At 45.6% G+C, this 15602-nt stretch overlaps 1 protein-coding gene across 7 annotated transcripts in view; it reads right to left on the bottom strand.

Annotated features, from left to right (window-relative positions):
* Positions 1-566: 566 nt before the first annotated feature.
* The window catches only part of SEMA3F (semaphorin 3F), a 130022-nt gene continuing 114986 nt past the window's right edge, over positions 567-15602 (bottom strand). For all 7 annotated transcript variants that reach the window (XM_081851313.1, XM_081851319.1, XM_081851315.1 and 4 more), the window contains 9 exons: positions 14969-15038; positions 13976-14120; positions 11616-11838; positions 7740-7828; positions 7160-7201; positions 6599-6756; positions 6045-6112; positions 5123-5256; positions 567-4046 (listed from right to left, as the gene is read on the bottom strand). In XM_081851313.1, the coding sequence (XP_081707439.1) occupies positions 3612-4046; positions 5123-5256; positions 6045-6112; positions 6599-6756; positions 7160-7201; positions 7740-7828; positions 11616-11838; positions 13976-14120; positions 14969-15038 (1364 nt within the window). In that variant the 3' untranslated portion in view covers positions 567-3611. The remainder of the gene's footprint in view (positions 4047-5122; positions 5257-6044; positions 6113-6598; positions 6757-7159; positions 7202-7739; positions 7829-11615; positions 11839-13975; positions 14121-14968; positions 15039-15602) is intronic.

The raw sequence follows: 15602 nt of genomic DNA, 5'->3' as shown, positions 1-15602 counted from the left end.
AAAAGTTAAATGTTTTCTTTTTGCTACTGCCAATTTTAGTAATATTTTGAGTAGGTCAAGCACACTTATCAAGTTCCCAATGAAGAACTGTGGTGATGGGAAATAGACACACAAAGAGGGTGCTGTGTTCAAAGCAACCTGACTTCAGAACACAAAGAGGACCTTGAGTACTGTATATTGCTAACTCTTCTCTGCCTCAGGACTTGACACACACTCTTGCTCAGGACTTGGGTGCTGCCTAGTTCTTTCCATTTCTGGCATGCTGGGGTCATGATGAGGTGGAGATATCCCAGCTCGATCTGTGCAAACTGGCTGCCTCCAACTGTGAGTGGCATATGGGTATTGCTTCCAGCACAATTCCAGATTGGTGGGCACTGGGATATGGAGATGGGGAAAGTATGTGTTATTTTTATGCCACTTCTGTATTGGAATAAATACATTGAGCAATCCATAGAAGCGGTTGCAATCTGAAGCTGAACCAGTGGAATGTAAAAAAGAGTCCATCACTTCAGGAGGGAAATGAGGGCATCCTGAAGTGTGTGAGTCAAGGTGAAGGAGTCTTTGAGTTTTCAAAAACAAAGCCAGTGTTTATTAGCTTGTTCTATCCACAGGAATTTCACATTACAGGTGCGAAATGGCTCTGTGCTTGAATTCATCACAAGGAGCTACTAATCAAAATCTCCAGATCCCCAGTTTTTGTTACATTTTTGATTTACAACTATTTACAAGAGAAAGTACACGCGCATCACTCAGATTGCAAGGGAAAGGGGGGGTGCCTGCAAGGATTTTGTGTGTACAAATGAAGTGGGCTTAGGCTCAGGTGAATGGTGAGCTCTCTTTGTTAACAGCAGGAGGTACAGCACCAGAGACCAGAGGAAACACAGTGCAGGCTTCTGATCTACTCCATCGAGACTGTCCTCTACTCTGCAGACAGAAGTGAGAAGTCCAAGAAATAACCTACCTTCCATCCTAGCACACCTAGGCTACACATGTAGAGTGACACAACAGTTTTGGGCATGTTATTTGCTATCCTCCATGACTGCAATCCCTGTGGCAGAGCAGACCTGTTCCTTGCGTCAGCGAACAGGTCACTACAATGGGAGATCCAAGTGCTGATATCTAGCAGATGTAAATCGGTGTAATTCCACAGGCATTTAGTGATGAGGATTAAGCCAAACTCAGAATTTGATTCTAATTCTTTGGAGGCATTGAACCTAAAAGCCATAACCACACCAGTCTGAAAGAGGCACCCAAGAAACAAGAGAACTAAAACTTCTGCAACAGTAAAACTTAAGGTGGAAGGCACAGTCACACATTTAGGAAATGCCAATCGCTTTTAAAAAATGAAGGGGGAGGCAGAAAAAGGTCATTCAATAGATTTTGTTATAACCAGACAAGCCGAGGTGGGCTCAAGCCTTTCTCAGTCTCCCTTTGACCCAGGAGCCCTCTCCAATTCTGGGCATAGATACTCAGTGGTGAGGAACCTGCATTCTGCCCGTGGTCAGAGATACTCTGTTCTTCCCTTTCATATTTCTGGCTTTCAAAATAGGTTCATGGGTTGACCAAGTCTGGTTCAGGTTAAGACCTGATTATATGTTTTATCATATTCATCTTCTCTGCATGCCAGATCATATTAATGAATTCCCAAGGTGCTCAAGTTATATTATCTATGCACAGAACTCTGCCCTGCCCACAACCCTCCTGTGGATTACATTTTTTCTCCTGTGGTTCTCAGTTCTCTCATTGTCCCCTGGCTCTGGTTGGTACTCAACTACCGTATCCTATCCCCACAAGGATTTCTGTGTATGCAACAGGACTTTCCCTCTTCTCCTTCCCCTGTGTCTGCCCCATGCCTTCCTCAAATCTGTTCCAGAGGGCTGGGGGAGTTCCTAGAACAGATTTAGGGGAGGGGGAGCGAGAGGGAGAGAATGCTTCATTGCACACGCAGAAATCCTTGCCCTGATGGAAGACTCAACCTCTCCACTGTTAGTTTTGTTTTGTTTTGTTTGTTTTTTACATGGGATTAATTCCTAGAACAATTATTGGTCACATTCCCAATTACATCCATAAATCCTGAAACCCATCTTCGTAATACAATTGCCTTCTTCATTTTTGAGCAGTGTTATTACTACTGCTGTTCTATGCTCACCATTGTTTATCTCAGAACAAAATGGTGGGAGGTAGGTAGGTAATGATCTCTGTCATGGGGGATACTGCATGCACTGAATGTTTACTAGTCCTTACTTAGCCATGATATGTGGAATCCATCTTGAAATTAAGCAGAAAGATCACTCTTAGTTCGACGTTTCTCTCTTTTTGCAAAGGATGCTCCACCCAACCTGCAGCAAATTGAAGTTGCTCATGTGGACTGATGGCAATTCCACAGGAATCCTGATGGGAATACTCAGAACCAGACTTTCCAACTTCCACATTGTGTGGCTGGGTAGACTGGTATTATTAAACTGAGGAACTGAATTCCTAGCGGGCAAATTAATATTATTTAAATAATAATAAATAACCAGGTTGGATGCTTGCACTGGCCAGCTGAGCAGAAGCCCGGTGTCCTGATGGCTATCCATCTGATGCCTAACCCTCTCTGCCACCTCCAATCCCATGCTGTCTTTGGCCTTGGAAGTCTCTGACACATGCACTATGGGAGAGTAGCTTTGGTTCATATATACATTACGTCTCCCTGGCATAGCCCACTTGGACGAGGCCTTCACATCCATCAAGTAAACTAGCTCAGAAAAGCCAGGTGCCTATGAGAATAGCCATATCCACCTTCCCAACAGCTCTTTTGGTTGTACCACAACTTTCACAGACAATATCTCTTGCAGATCATCAGCCAAACAGCACAAGCTGAATCATTATCAAATCATAACATTGTTCCTATTGGTGGGATTAACTTTCTTCTGAAAGCAGTAGGAGCACCGCATGGAACCATGCATGGACACCCCTCGGTGAAGCACTTCCTCCTGCCTTAAATGATTCAGGCTCCTCAAGACATGAAGCCTCCATTGTACTTTACACGCAAGAGTGTCCTGCCAGAATATGCTTTGAGGCAGAGAAATGTACAGAGGAGAAGAAAGTGCTCAAGTCTTTGTAGGTGTAGCAGAGGCTTTTATACACTTCAGGGTAGGTATGCTTAGTGTCTGACAACAGACATTTTCCTCTCCTTTTTAACCAGGTAGAAATGTTTTCAGTGACAGTAGCACAACATTCCCAGACTTGCCCATGATGATCCAATCTTGAAGGCTTCTGCTCAAACATTCTGGACCCACAGGTTCCACACAAGATGCCGTGTCCCACTGAGATCCTCCAGAGTGTCAGCTATTTTACAGTACCGCAGATAAAAGGGGAAAGGAAGAGCAAGCTGCCAGCGGGACGCCTCCAAACTCCTTGCTGTCACACACTGAGGTGAGACTGCATCACCCACATATTATGTACAAACTACAAATAAATATTGTCTTGAGGGGGAGCAGGGCGTGTTTGTTTTTTCTGTGTGTGTGTGTGTGTATATATATATATTTATATATATATTTATAGATATTTTAATATTAAAATGGAGGGGGGAAATATAGCACTGTCATTTCATAGTCCCTTGTCAAGTTTCATGTGTGCTGATCCATCTCTGGCTGGTGGTTCCTGCGGTTTCGAGGCTTTTTCTGATCATGCAGCTCCTTGGCTTTGAGACCAGCCAGAGTCTCCTTATGGTTGGAGGCCACGTGCCGCCAATAGCCCTGGCAGTACTGGTTGATGAGTCCCATCTCAGGCTGGGTGAGCAGCTGCACCAGGTCATGGTAATGGGAGCTGAAAGTGCCTGGCAGGCCGGCTCGCATGGCTGCTGCAGAAGGGGCAGGGGCCTCTGACTGGAAGAGCACAGCATGGACCGTTTCACTGCTCAGTACATGCAGCTGCACTTTGGCCACAGTGTGCTTGAAGTTGTTCTCTGTGGCTGTGCAGGAATAGAGGCCCCCATCCGAGAGCTGCAAGGACCGCAACAGCAGCCCCTGCTCTGTCCTCAGCACCCTTCCTTCAGTGCGCAGCTAATGGAAAGAAACACATCGAGGAGGCATTGTTAGCACAGTTGGGAGTTGCTGGGCAGAGATACATTAGATCACACTGTGGGTGGAAAACAAGCCGCATATTCATTGCCTGAGTGCTTTCTGGCCCTGATCCTCCTAGCTTCTTAGTTCTCATTATTTCCTGTTCTGCAATTCCTAGATTTCTGAGTCCTGGCAAACAGCAAAGCATGATGAACGATTCAGCTTCCCATCCTTTTTCTCAGGAGCTCAGATGGAACTATTGGCTGGATAGAAGCAGGTTTGGGGCTGCTACCAATCAGATGGGCTGAGTAGGAAGGACTTACAGAAAGTAAATCAACAAACTCTAGCTTTAGCTCAAATGGGTCAGGGAGCTTTCAAGAGCTTGGTCATATAAGCTCAGAGATAGCACAGGCATGGGTGTTTCCCTGGGCTGTTTCCAGTGGCCTTGTTCAGGCGCCACAGTTCCTCAGAGCTTTAAAAAACCTATTTTGTGAGCTTCTGCACAGAGATCCTTCTAGTATCCAGGATGCAGATGAAAAATAGATGAAATGTCAGCAAGGTGGTTGAAAGCGGACCGAGAAACAAGTGTTTTTTAACATGATGAAAATAGAACAAAAGATTGGCCAACTCAGCTCTCTGTCACTTCCAGATGACCTGCTTATTGAGGAATCATCCTGATTTCTTTGTGCATTGTCTGCAGCTTATTTGAACATTTATTCTGATTTGTTTGCAAGGAGCTTATATGTTTCATCAAGCAATTGTTATCCCACACTTTTCAGTCTATTTTCAAGTCGCTTTCCTTACTGCAAAAGGTCTATGTGCTTTTTGCGAGCAGGTTTGATGTGCATAAGTACCAAATCGATTCTAATTGTGCTATCTGAAGCTGTCAGTTTTTGACTGAATCCCACTTGAAAAATAGAGATAGTCTTAGTACTTATTAAAACTTATGGTGGAAACAAAAGGCAAGTTACTCCTCCTCGCTAAGCCACTAACTTTCATGCTAACTTCCCTCTGGCCTACATTCCCTCCTTTCCCTTCAAATTCCATTCTGGAAATTCAGGTCTGCCTGTTTGTACCTCTTTCCTTCGGTCACTGTTGTCCTTCTGGAGCAGCCATTTGATGGTGGCCTGAGGGGAGCGAGGCTGGCACTCCAGAAAGGCTGTGCTTCCCTCCACTCCATACTGGACAGCCTCTACAGTGTTCTTGCTGGCTGGAGGTGGATACATAGATACAAGATTATGATTTGCCAAGGGTCGCATTTCAACTAATGCATTCCCTGACAAAATATATTCCAAGAAGCTCCTACTCCTTTGCCAGGAGACTAGTCTCATTACTGCCAAGTTTATATAGCCACACTTGGCTAATCTGCCGTCCATCATTCAGCATGTGGACCATTCAGGTTCCAGTTCTGGGTGCAGCTTGACCATGTGATTGAAGTATGTGACTGAGTTGGATGACTTATGTAAGAAATGAACTAAAGTGGAACAGTCTCCCTTGTGGACTCTCCTTCCTTGGAGGTTTATAAGCAGAGATTGGATGGCCATCTGTCATGGATGCTTTAGTTGAGATTCCTGCATTGCAGGGGTTGGACCAGATGACCATTGGGGTCCCTTCCAGCTCTACAATTCTATGATAACAAAGAGATACAATAGTACTGATCCTAATTCTTCAATCATGCCCCTTCATGTGCCCAGGGACACCCACCCACATACCCAGTGAAAAAATGGCCCCTCCTCTTCCACCCAATCCATGGCTACTCTACTTTATGTGCCAAGGAAGTCCATATTCTGCACCACATTGCGTACCAGTTTGTTCACCTACTCTGCTGATCAAAAATCATGGTGTGAAGGGCAGCCAGGTTTTTTTTAAAAGCAGACCTTCCATCTCAACACCCTCACTACACTTTTTTTGTGGGGGCAGAGAGGTGAGCAGGGACCATGAGACCAAGGAGAATGCTACTTCTGATCCTCCCATGCAGTGGGTGAGTATGACACTCACCATTAGAATTGTAGCCTCTACACTGACGGATGGGGTTGCCATGCCGGACATCTTGACGCCTGCTCCGCCTGTGATAAGGAAAGAAGCAACCAGGTGAGTGGTTGGAATTTTGGTCCTTCCAAGGAGCAAGATGATGAGCCATTCATAATCCTTTTGTCTTTCTGGCCAGCCCTTGTCCAGTGAATCCTAGATTAATTCTGAGCCAACTACAGAAGATTCAAATTCCTGCCCAAGATCCATATCATGTTTTGGAGCAATCATACACTTTAGCATTACCCAGATGCACTGCCTAGAATTCATTCAACAGAACTTTTTCCTGCATTTCTCCTAGGACACTGTATGATGTAAACCTTCCTTAGCCCACTTCTGAATTCCACTTTATATCAATAGAACTAGTTTCCTAGAATATTCCCTGTAAGGCACTCCCAGAACTCATGGAAATAACCTGCTTTGAACAATGACCCCACAGTCATTCTTTGAAGTCCCTTTACAGGGCATTCCCAACAAACAACAGTGGAACTCCAGTCCCTTCCATCCTCTTTGCCACACAGTACCTCTTGGAGGAAGCAGAATAGCGAGAGCAGGACTTCCCATCCCATGCACAATAGGGGTCCCTGGCCAGGCAGCAGTCAGCGCAGGCTTCTCCATACACATCACAGCGGTGAAGAGCCAGGTGTGTTAGGCCAATGGCTGAGGACACATATAGCTGTTGCTGTTGGGTAAGAGTGACAACCAGATGTCAATGAGAGGATAGGTAATTCTGCCCCCACAGTGTACTGGAGGTGGGAATGGAGTGAGGGATATGATTTCTTGAGGAAGTGTGGACAGAAAAGCCTCCCAAGTGTTTTCAGAACACTTTCATTCCAACCCACCATCCCACCATTCCAACCCACCTCCCAGCCTCTAGAGTGAGCTCCTTGTTGCAGCAGATACTCAAGGGAAATGGGAGAATGACTAGAATGGAAGGAACTCCACATTGCTCCGTGTTCTGCAAAGATGGTACCAGTGACAAGCAGTCAGAGAATACTCTTTTGTTTCCTGAGCCATGGCTATTTCTGGCCTAGTATCTAGCCCAATAAGCAGACATACTTCAACCTTCATTTAGATATACTCACCCTTTTGGAAGATATGGTCATCGTCCTGATGGGAGCTGGAACCTATGAGGAAACCACATTATGGCAATTAATCCGGTCTAAGAGGGTGGCTGCCCTCCCAAGGTCTTTGGGAGTAGTTTAAAGAGAACACAAAGGAAAGACTTAAGAATCGCAGTGGACAACACTGTTTTACAAGACAAAACACTTTCATCTGAGGAGCTGGGGTGGTGTGACAATCCTGTGAGAGCAATTCTATCACCATCTTCAATTAATTCTTAGCATTTAGGTAGATGTATTTTATCCTAACAATCCTTGCAACACTACAGGAAGGTATTTATTTATTTCCTCTTATTGAACTTCTAGCCCACCCTTCCTTTCAAAGGAGCCCAGAATTATTAGCTCTGTACTGCATCTGACAGGGCTGACCCTCAGAGAATAACGGTCGGCCTAAGACCACAAACACGTTCTGCAGCTGAGAGTGAAATATGAACAAGGAACTTCTCTGCTCACACTCTTCACTACTACACCACACCCATCCCCAAGCCATGTGCTTCATGAACAGCAAGTGATCATGTCTTTCGTAGGCTGTGCAGTGAATTACCTTGAACACTTCCACCTCTTCAAGCATCAGTTCTTCTGTTTCCATGTCATCTTTGGGCAGGACTATTACTTTCTGGACAGTGCCACGATCTGCAATATAAGGGAAGCACACAGAGGGGAATTAGCAACACTTGGGTCTTTGCTCTTCCTCCTTTTTCTGGTATGCATCATGCTGTTGAAATGCTAGTATCAACATTGTGGATACTCTTGAAACAGGATCTATGAAATGCTGGTGGCTTGCTCCTGTGAGAGTGTATGGCCCAGGTCTTATGCTTCTACTCCAAAAGTTCTCCATAACAGAAATGGTTGGATGAACCTCCTTGGGGAAGACTTCTGTAGTGATGGGGCCACCACTGAGAAAGTCCCATGCTTTGTAAGAATCTACAACTGTTTGTTGTATGCATACTCCACATTAATATTTTATAATTCCCCAACCCACAGTCCTAAGAGGAGAGTGTGTGCATGGGGAGGAAACATAAGAAGCATAACATATAAACACATAAGAGGGGAAACTGAAGTAATGAAGTTAAAGGAAAGATGCTAGTGTAAATGTATTTTCCGTCTATAGTAGTGTGAGCATAACAAACTCAGTACTGTCAGAAATGGGAAATGAAAACAACTACATGGAAACCTCAGGACCACCTGGTGTATAAAAATAGTGTGAAAGGCAAATGCTTTATCCATATGTCTTATGGATCTTAGGATGAGTGTTGCACCCAGTTGGGAACAGTATTGCAGCAAAAGCATGGCATTTAATTAACTCCTGTCAGATACCACCCAAAGAAAATAAGCATTTAAAAACCCCTGAATGAAATCTAATAATTCGCTTAATTTATGTTATAAACGACCTTTCTTTCAATTATTACCTAAAACTTCTCTCTCTCTTTAAACCTCTTATGTGCTGTCTGTGTACTTTTTTTAGCCTCTAATGTATCAATCACAGTGTCATGGCCAGTAGTATAAACACATGAACTTTATAGAGACCAAGCCAGCACCTCTCTGAACCATAGCCCTATCAAGTTTGGATTTGAGAGTGAGTGTATGACAGTGCCTTCAGGGCATGATGCATTTCACATTAGAGAGGGTTGCCATATGTCTGAAATTTCCTGTACATGTCCAGGATTTAACCAGCGAAAATAGGGCCCAAGGGGATTTTCCTTAAAAAAGCTGAACAACTTTTGTGTCTTGAATTTTACTTCTATAAATATGGCGACCCTACATCAGAGGCGGGTGGCGCTGTGGGTTAAACCACAGAGCCTAGGACTTGCCGATCAGAAGGTCGGCAGTTCGAATCCCTGCAACAGGGTGAGCTCCCGTTGCTCGGTCCCTGCTCCTGCCAACCTAGCAGTTCGAAAGCACATCAAAGTGCAAGCAGATAAATAGGTACCGCTCCAGCAGGAAGGTAAATGGCATTTCCATGCACTGCTCTGGTTCGCCAGAAGCGACTTAGTCATGCTGGCCACATGACCCAGAAGCTGTATGCCGGCTCCCTCGGCCAATAAAGCGAGATGAGCGCCACAACCCCAGAGTCGGCCACGACTGGACCTAATGGTCAGGGGTCCCTTTACCTTTACCTTTACGTTAGAGGCACAGGTGCCATTTTAGGTTCTGAGGCAAGTGTGCATGTGTATAGATTTCACTGTGTGAAGAGGGTAAGAAGAGATTTATAGCAAGGTTCAGAGTCCTGCACTTGCACATGAATAAAGTTTAGGGGTGTGTGGGTGGGTGTGGGTGTCTATCTTCATCTATCTCCAGAGTTATAGGTGCTTCTGAGGAATAACTGTATGTCCTCTGAAACACAGAATGGCAAACCATTCCTTTCTGCTCTTTCTAAATTGCTCCCCTGAAAAGCTCATGACTACCTTCTTTGGAATGGTGAGCATGCAGTTTTGTAAAATCCCAGTTCATGTGGATGGAGAGGAAAATGAAAATACAGTGGTGCCCCGCAAGACAAACGCCTCGCAAGACGGAAAACCCGCTAGACGAAAGGGTTTTCCGTTTTGGAGGCACTTCGCAAAACGAATTTCCCTATGGGCTTGCTTCGCAAGACGAAATGTCTTGCGAGTTCCTGCGGGTTTTTTCCCCTTTCCCCCCCTTTTCCTAAGCCCTAAGCCATTTATCAGCTGATCCGCTGATAAGCCGCTTATCAGCGGATCCGCTAAAAGCCGCTAAACCGCTAATAGCGCTAATCCGCTAAGCTGTCAATGGGCTTGCTTCGCAAGACGAAAAAACCGCTATACGAAGAGCCTCACGGAACGGATTAATTTCGTCTTGCGAGGCACCACTGTAGGCACCTATTGCCCAGGCCACCACGTCACTCCCCTGTTTACAACTTGAACTGAATGCTGCACAAATTCCTGTGATCACACAATTTTATCTGCTTCTTTATGCAACAGGAAGCAACCAAGCTCTAGAGATTTGTTACACCTATGACCAGAAAGAAAGAGGAAACTCCCTATAGGCAATAACAGGTGGCGGCAGCACTGTGCACAGCTGCCTGGGTGCTGAGCAGCTAACTTGGTAGGCCATGAAACAGCTGTGCAGAGACACAGCATTTACCAGCTAATGAGAACTTTCTGGGTCGTTAGCATTCCTGACCACCTGCTTTGAGTGCTGGCTGTGCTCCCTTGGCCTGCTGGGAGACAAGTAACTCGCCTCCAGCAGACTGGACCTAGCGCAGATGCTTTCTATCACCATTAGTTGGCTAGGCATGTTCTCCCTGTGTTAGTTTTTCTACTGTTACACATCACTTCATCTAATCTGTACGCCTCTTTGTTCAAACTACTCAACCAACAATCCTACTGTATTCCAATTCAATGGAGTAAGTTTGCACAGAAGCAGAAAAGAGTGCAGCTGTGTCTGTGTTACCTACAATGGCTTCCTCCTGTGGGAACTGGAGTCATAAGAACATAAGGAGAGCCTGCTGCATCAGACCTATGGCCCGTCTAGTCCAGCATTCTGTTCTCAGAGCAGCCAGCCAGGTGTCTGCAGGAAACCTGCAAGCACAACCTGAGCACAAGAGCACTCTCCCCTCCTGCAGTTTCCAGCAACTAGTATTCAGAAACATATCGCCTTCAGCCATGGAGACACAGCATAGCCTCCATCCTGGCTAGTAGCCATTAACAGACCTATCCTGCATGAATCTGTCTCTCTTTTAAATCCATCCTTGATGGTGGCCATCACTGCCTCCTGCAGGAGCAAGCTGCATAGTTAAACTATGTGCTGCATGTATCAATGTTACCTTGTGAGGAGTCCATCTGTTCTCAAGGCTGGGGGGGGGGGTGAATGCTGATTCTACTAAAGAAAAAATGGTTTTCTTCCACTCATTTGCTTAGAGAGATATAAAGGCAAGGCTAGAGCTTCTGACTGGCTATTGTTGAAAACAAGAGGCTGGATTAGATGAGAGTCTATGACAAGGGAGTTCTTATATGTTCCACATCACAGGTGCTCATGCAGGAGTTTATATTTGCTCGGTACCGAGAGACCACCTGGTCCTCACATCTGGATTGGGTCTGTAGGCACCAATTAATAGGAAAAGAGGAATCAATTTTGGAATGTGACTTAGGAAGAAGTGGATCTCAGCCTGAATCCCTATATCTCCTCTTTGCATAGATCTTGCACCAAAAGGAATTCCAAATGTGCTCCTGCACTCCTGAAACCGTATTCCATGTGAATGGAACATTGAAAGCTGGACTCTCCAGTTCCCACCATTACCTTCCAACTTGCTGCCAAATCTTATCAGAGCTGAATATCCCTAGAAAGCTAGTCCCAGGTGGTTGCCCCAGCGAATCAACCCAAGTGCTATTTGTCTAGGCTAGGCGAATGTTGGTGGGTGGGAGGTGTTTGTGTATTCTCTTCAGTGCACATCAGTGGGTACCTGTGCCCAGGAAAAGCACCTCATAGCGCCCGTCAGCTGCATCCACCTGGTCCACGGCAATAGTTGTGAACTTGTAGTTGACGTTGGTCCTCACCACTAGTGGCTGGCGGTGTATGGGGTACACGCCATTGTACATCATGGGATGAGTGCGCATGAAGTTGATGACCTCATCTGGGTAGTCCTTGGTTGACTTCATCAAGGGTGTGAACGTCCCTCCTGGGCACTGAAAACCCAAGGCAGAAATTCAGAGTCAAATTGTGATATATGTTGCAGTCAACCACCCTACCCATGCATGAATTGCTCTTATAGCACTACTAGATGCCCATGCTACAAAACAGGAATAAATAACTTACTGTCTGCAAACTCAGTCTAGCCCACAGGTGCTTCCCATCAGCCTCCCAATACAGCTTGATCCCCAGGGCTACCCCAATAAATATAAGAGCAGCCCTGCTGGTTCTGGCCAGTGGCCCACCTAGTTCAGCATTCTGTTCTCAAGTGGCCAACCCACTTAAGTCATAAAATGACTTAAGGCTGCTTTTCACAGCTGGATTCTCTCCGCATATGAGTTTGGGAGTTGGCTGCTGGGGTGCATCAGGAGACGTCCCTGTCAGTGCCTATGTTGCTTTTCATTCTGTGGAGAAGAGGCACTTAAACAGCCTTCCACTTTTATCTTGTTTGGGTGGCAGAGAATGAGTCTCTGGATGGAACCAGGGTTGCCCAGTATACAGAAGAGGATTGTAAGATCTCCACTCTGTTAACATCTCACCCAAGCTAACTTCAGTTTCTTTAACATGCTCAATATGGTACCCCTTGTATGTTTTCTAGGACTGAGGGATACACTTTTGAAAGTCTGTTACTTTTGCTGAAGGGACATTATTCCTCGGTGTTTTTAGTAATGTTCACACAAACCTCTGAATCCTATATGACCCAGCTGCTGAGCAGTAAGAGCCAAACACAGCCCGTGCTTTGTGTTTTTGGAGGCCTCTCCATAGCACGGCCAAGGCTGTATCTGGCTCTTTTTGGCCCTGCAGGGTGTATGAGCAAAAGAGACCAGAGAGCTGAATTCTACCGGCCAGTAAAATGAAGCAATGAGTTTTCCTTATTTGTGGGTATTTTGCCAACAAGGAAGGGATGCCAGCAAATGAGTCCAGAGACCACCAACCTGGAGAGGAAACACTAATCAGCCTCCCACACCGTGGCCAAATGTCAAGCAGTGAGTGGGGCTGAAAAGCTGTTGGCTGCAGTGCACCAAAGGATATGGATACCAAAGGAGGCTGGAGGAGAACAAGGAAGGCAGAACAGTGCAGAGATGGAGAGGGAGAGGGAATCAGAGCAGGAGGAATGAGGAGGGGAATGTTGGGCTAGGGAGAGACTGTGTTAAACAAGAAGCACAGCCTAAGACTTCTCACCAGCAAGTATCACCAATAAGTTCCTTCACTGCAACTGCCAACAGTGCAGAAGAGGAAGTACTCATGTACATATTGTGTTAATGCCACTGGACAAGACAGCACAGTATGGCGTATACTGGTTGGCAGTGGTCCTCCAAGGCCTCTGGCAGTTGTTCACTCTAGTCCTGCTAGCTAGAAATCCTTTTAGCTGGCAATACAAAGGATCCCACCTTGGCCCTTCTGCATGTGCTCTGCCACCAATCTATGGTTCCTCCCCAGGTCTACCATTCAATAAGTATGTTTTTTTCTGAATTATTATTAAATGACAAATATTACCTTACATGCATTCATTTAAAACTGAACATCTGAAGCTTCTTTCTACAGAATCAGACCATTGTTCCACCAACTGTGGAGCCAAGCCCAACTTTTCTGGCTTAGAATAAATTTTCATTGCATGCAAAATCCCCCGAGGAAGAAGCAATAGGTTCAAAATACACTGAATTTTGTTCTGTATGAATAAGCTCTTCTCTGCATTCAATTATGTTTTGTGACTCACTGGCCTTTCTAAACTGGAACTCTTTGCTTCAACAGGCATCAGGTCTCCAGAGTCTCAGATGGAGGCATTTCTCAGCCTTGCTTCTTAACATCCTTTAAGTAGAAATGCCAAGGAATGAACCTTCTGCCCGTAAAGCCTGTTTTCTGCCAATGAGCAATGGCTCAATGTGATTCCTTGCACCATACAGGAAGCCCACTAGCCAAAGGTGCATGTAAAAGTGAGCAGTCTGTTTCACATGTACAGTCTTCCAAAACATCTTGACATTGCAACACTGAATGTATGGCATGCAACATTACCAAGAACAGATAAGCATGTACAAAACCTCTGGGCTTTGACTGTTGAAAAACATATTTGCACTGGAGTGGGGGCAGTGCCATAGAGATAAGTGATCATCTGAAGATCTCACCCATACTTACTGTGCCTGGACGTGGATAGGGCATTTTGCCTGTGTAAGGCATCCACTGGTAGTTGGGGCCTTCCTTGTGGGCAAAAGGTCCATTGAAGACCATGCGGATGTCAGCCATGGAGTAGACACACACAGCAGATCCTTTAAACACAGACCTGTACAAGGAAAGGGGTGGGGAGCTGTGTTAGTCCAAAGGGTGGCTATGTCTTTCACATATAAAAGCTGGCTGCAATGTTCCATCCTTGCCTTCAACAGATATTCTCAGACATCCTGACCTCTTGGCTGTCACAGCTGCAAAAGGGAAACATGTTGTGCATCTCTGCTCAGCCTTGGCTGCTGGCAAGCCCTTGAAATGTCCTTAAACCTTTGTGAACATGTGCAATGACATAGACCCCAGAGAAACAGGGATTTCCTGCCTGGCACAGAGCACCAAGCCAGAAGAGAGGTGGGGGTGGGTAGGATAAGACAATGCAATTTTGGTGCTCTGGGGCCAGCCTCAAGCAGCTGCTGGAGAGTTATCAGGCCACGTCCCCAAGTTATAACATTCCAGGATTAGTTGTTCCAACCACAAGTACTGAGAAAAATGGCATTAGCTGCTGCTGCTTGCTGGTTTAACAAAGGATCTGACGCCCTCTTGACCCCGCAGAGGCGTAAATAGATCCTGGTGTGTGTGTATGTATGTACTCCACCTGCCTTCCCCAGGGGATCAAGTCATCAACTACAGCTGCCATAGCTAAGTTTGTGGGAAAACCCCAAGCTTGGCAAGCAAGTGCTTCTGGGCTGTATTCCAGCTCTGCCAGAAAATTCCAAGGTGACCCTGTCTAAGACCATGTTCCCTTCTTGGCTAGAAATGGAACACATCACCACAAGATGGAATGGTGTCTGCTTTTGGAACTTTTTCTGCTTCAGAGTTAAATCTGGGGTTTTGCCTTGTAAAGTTGTGAGCGTGAACAGGCATGAGCATGGAAGGAAGGTCTCCAAATTCTGTTCCCAGAGCACTCACCCAGAGGCAGCAAAAACAGCATAAATTATGGGGTTCTTCACATCCTGGGTCTGCTGGATGAAGACATCCTCTGGAAGAGAAAGGAGAAAGTTAGCAACTCATGGCATTTTTGGGGGGGAGGGGGAGGGGAGTCTGAGTCTGAAAATAAGAACTGAATACAGTGTTGCCTTGAGATAGTCAAAACAGAACCAATTCACTGAGGACAGAATTAGGCATGACAAAAGACACATGTCTGCTGCTGCTGCTGTGTCTCTTTCCTCCCATTTTTTTGGTAACGTCTAATAGAACACACCATGTGGAGTGATGCCATTGCGCTGGGCATTTTCTTTCTGGCTATAGTCATTGAGATGAGGCAGGTGCAGATACACACGTTATGAAGATGCCATGCTATACACTTTATGTTTCACCCGTGCTACTGGGAAGAAGGTGAAAAAACTTCTAACATCTAATTTCGTCTTGAGTGAAGTGAGACAAATAAATCAGGAAACTTGGAAAGGCAAGCTGGCCCAGCCCAGACCTTGGGTCAGGGTCAAGCAGATATAGGACCACAGTTGACTATGCCAGACATTAGTCAAGCCAGAAGGTGGCCATAGTTAAGCCAGGTCAAGTTAATTTGTTATGACGTGCGTTCCAA

Source organism: Podarcis erhardii (assembly GCF_964252035.2).
Source record: "Podarcis erhardii genome assembly, chromosome: 2".
NCBI classification, from domain to species: Eukaryota; Metazoa; Chordata; class Lepidosauria; order Squamata; family Lacertidae; genus Podarcis; species Podarcis erhardii.
Note: the sequence above shows the minus strand (reverse complement) of the source record. Positions and strands in the feature narration are given on the sequence as shown.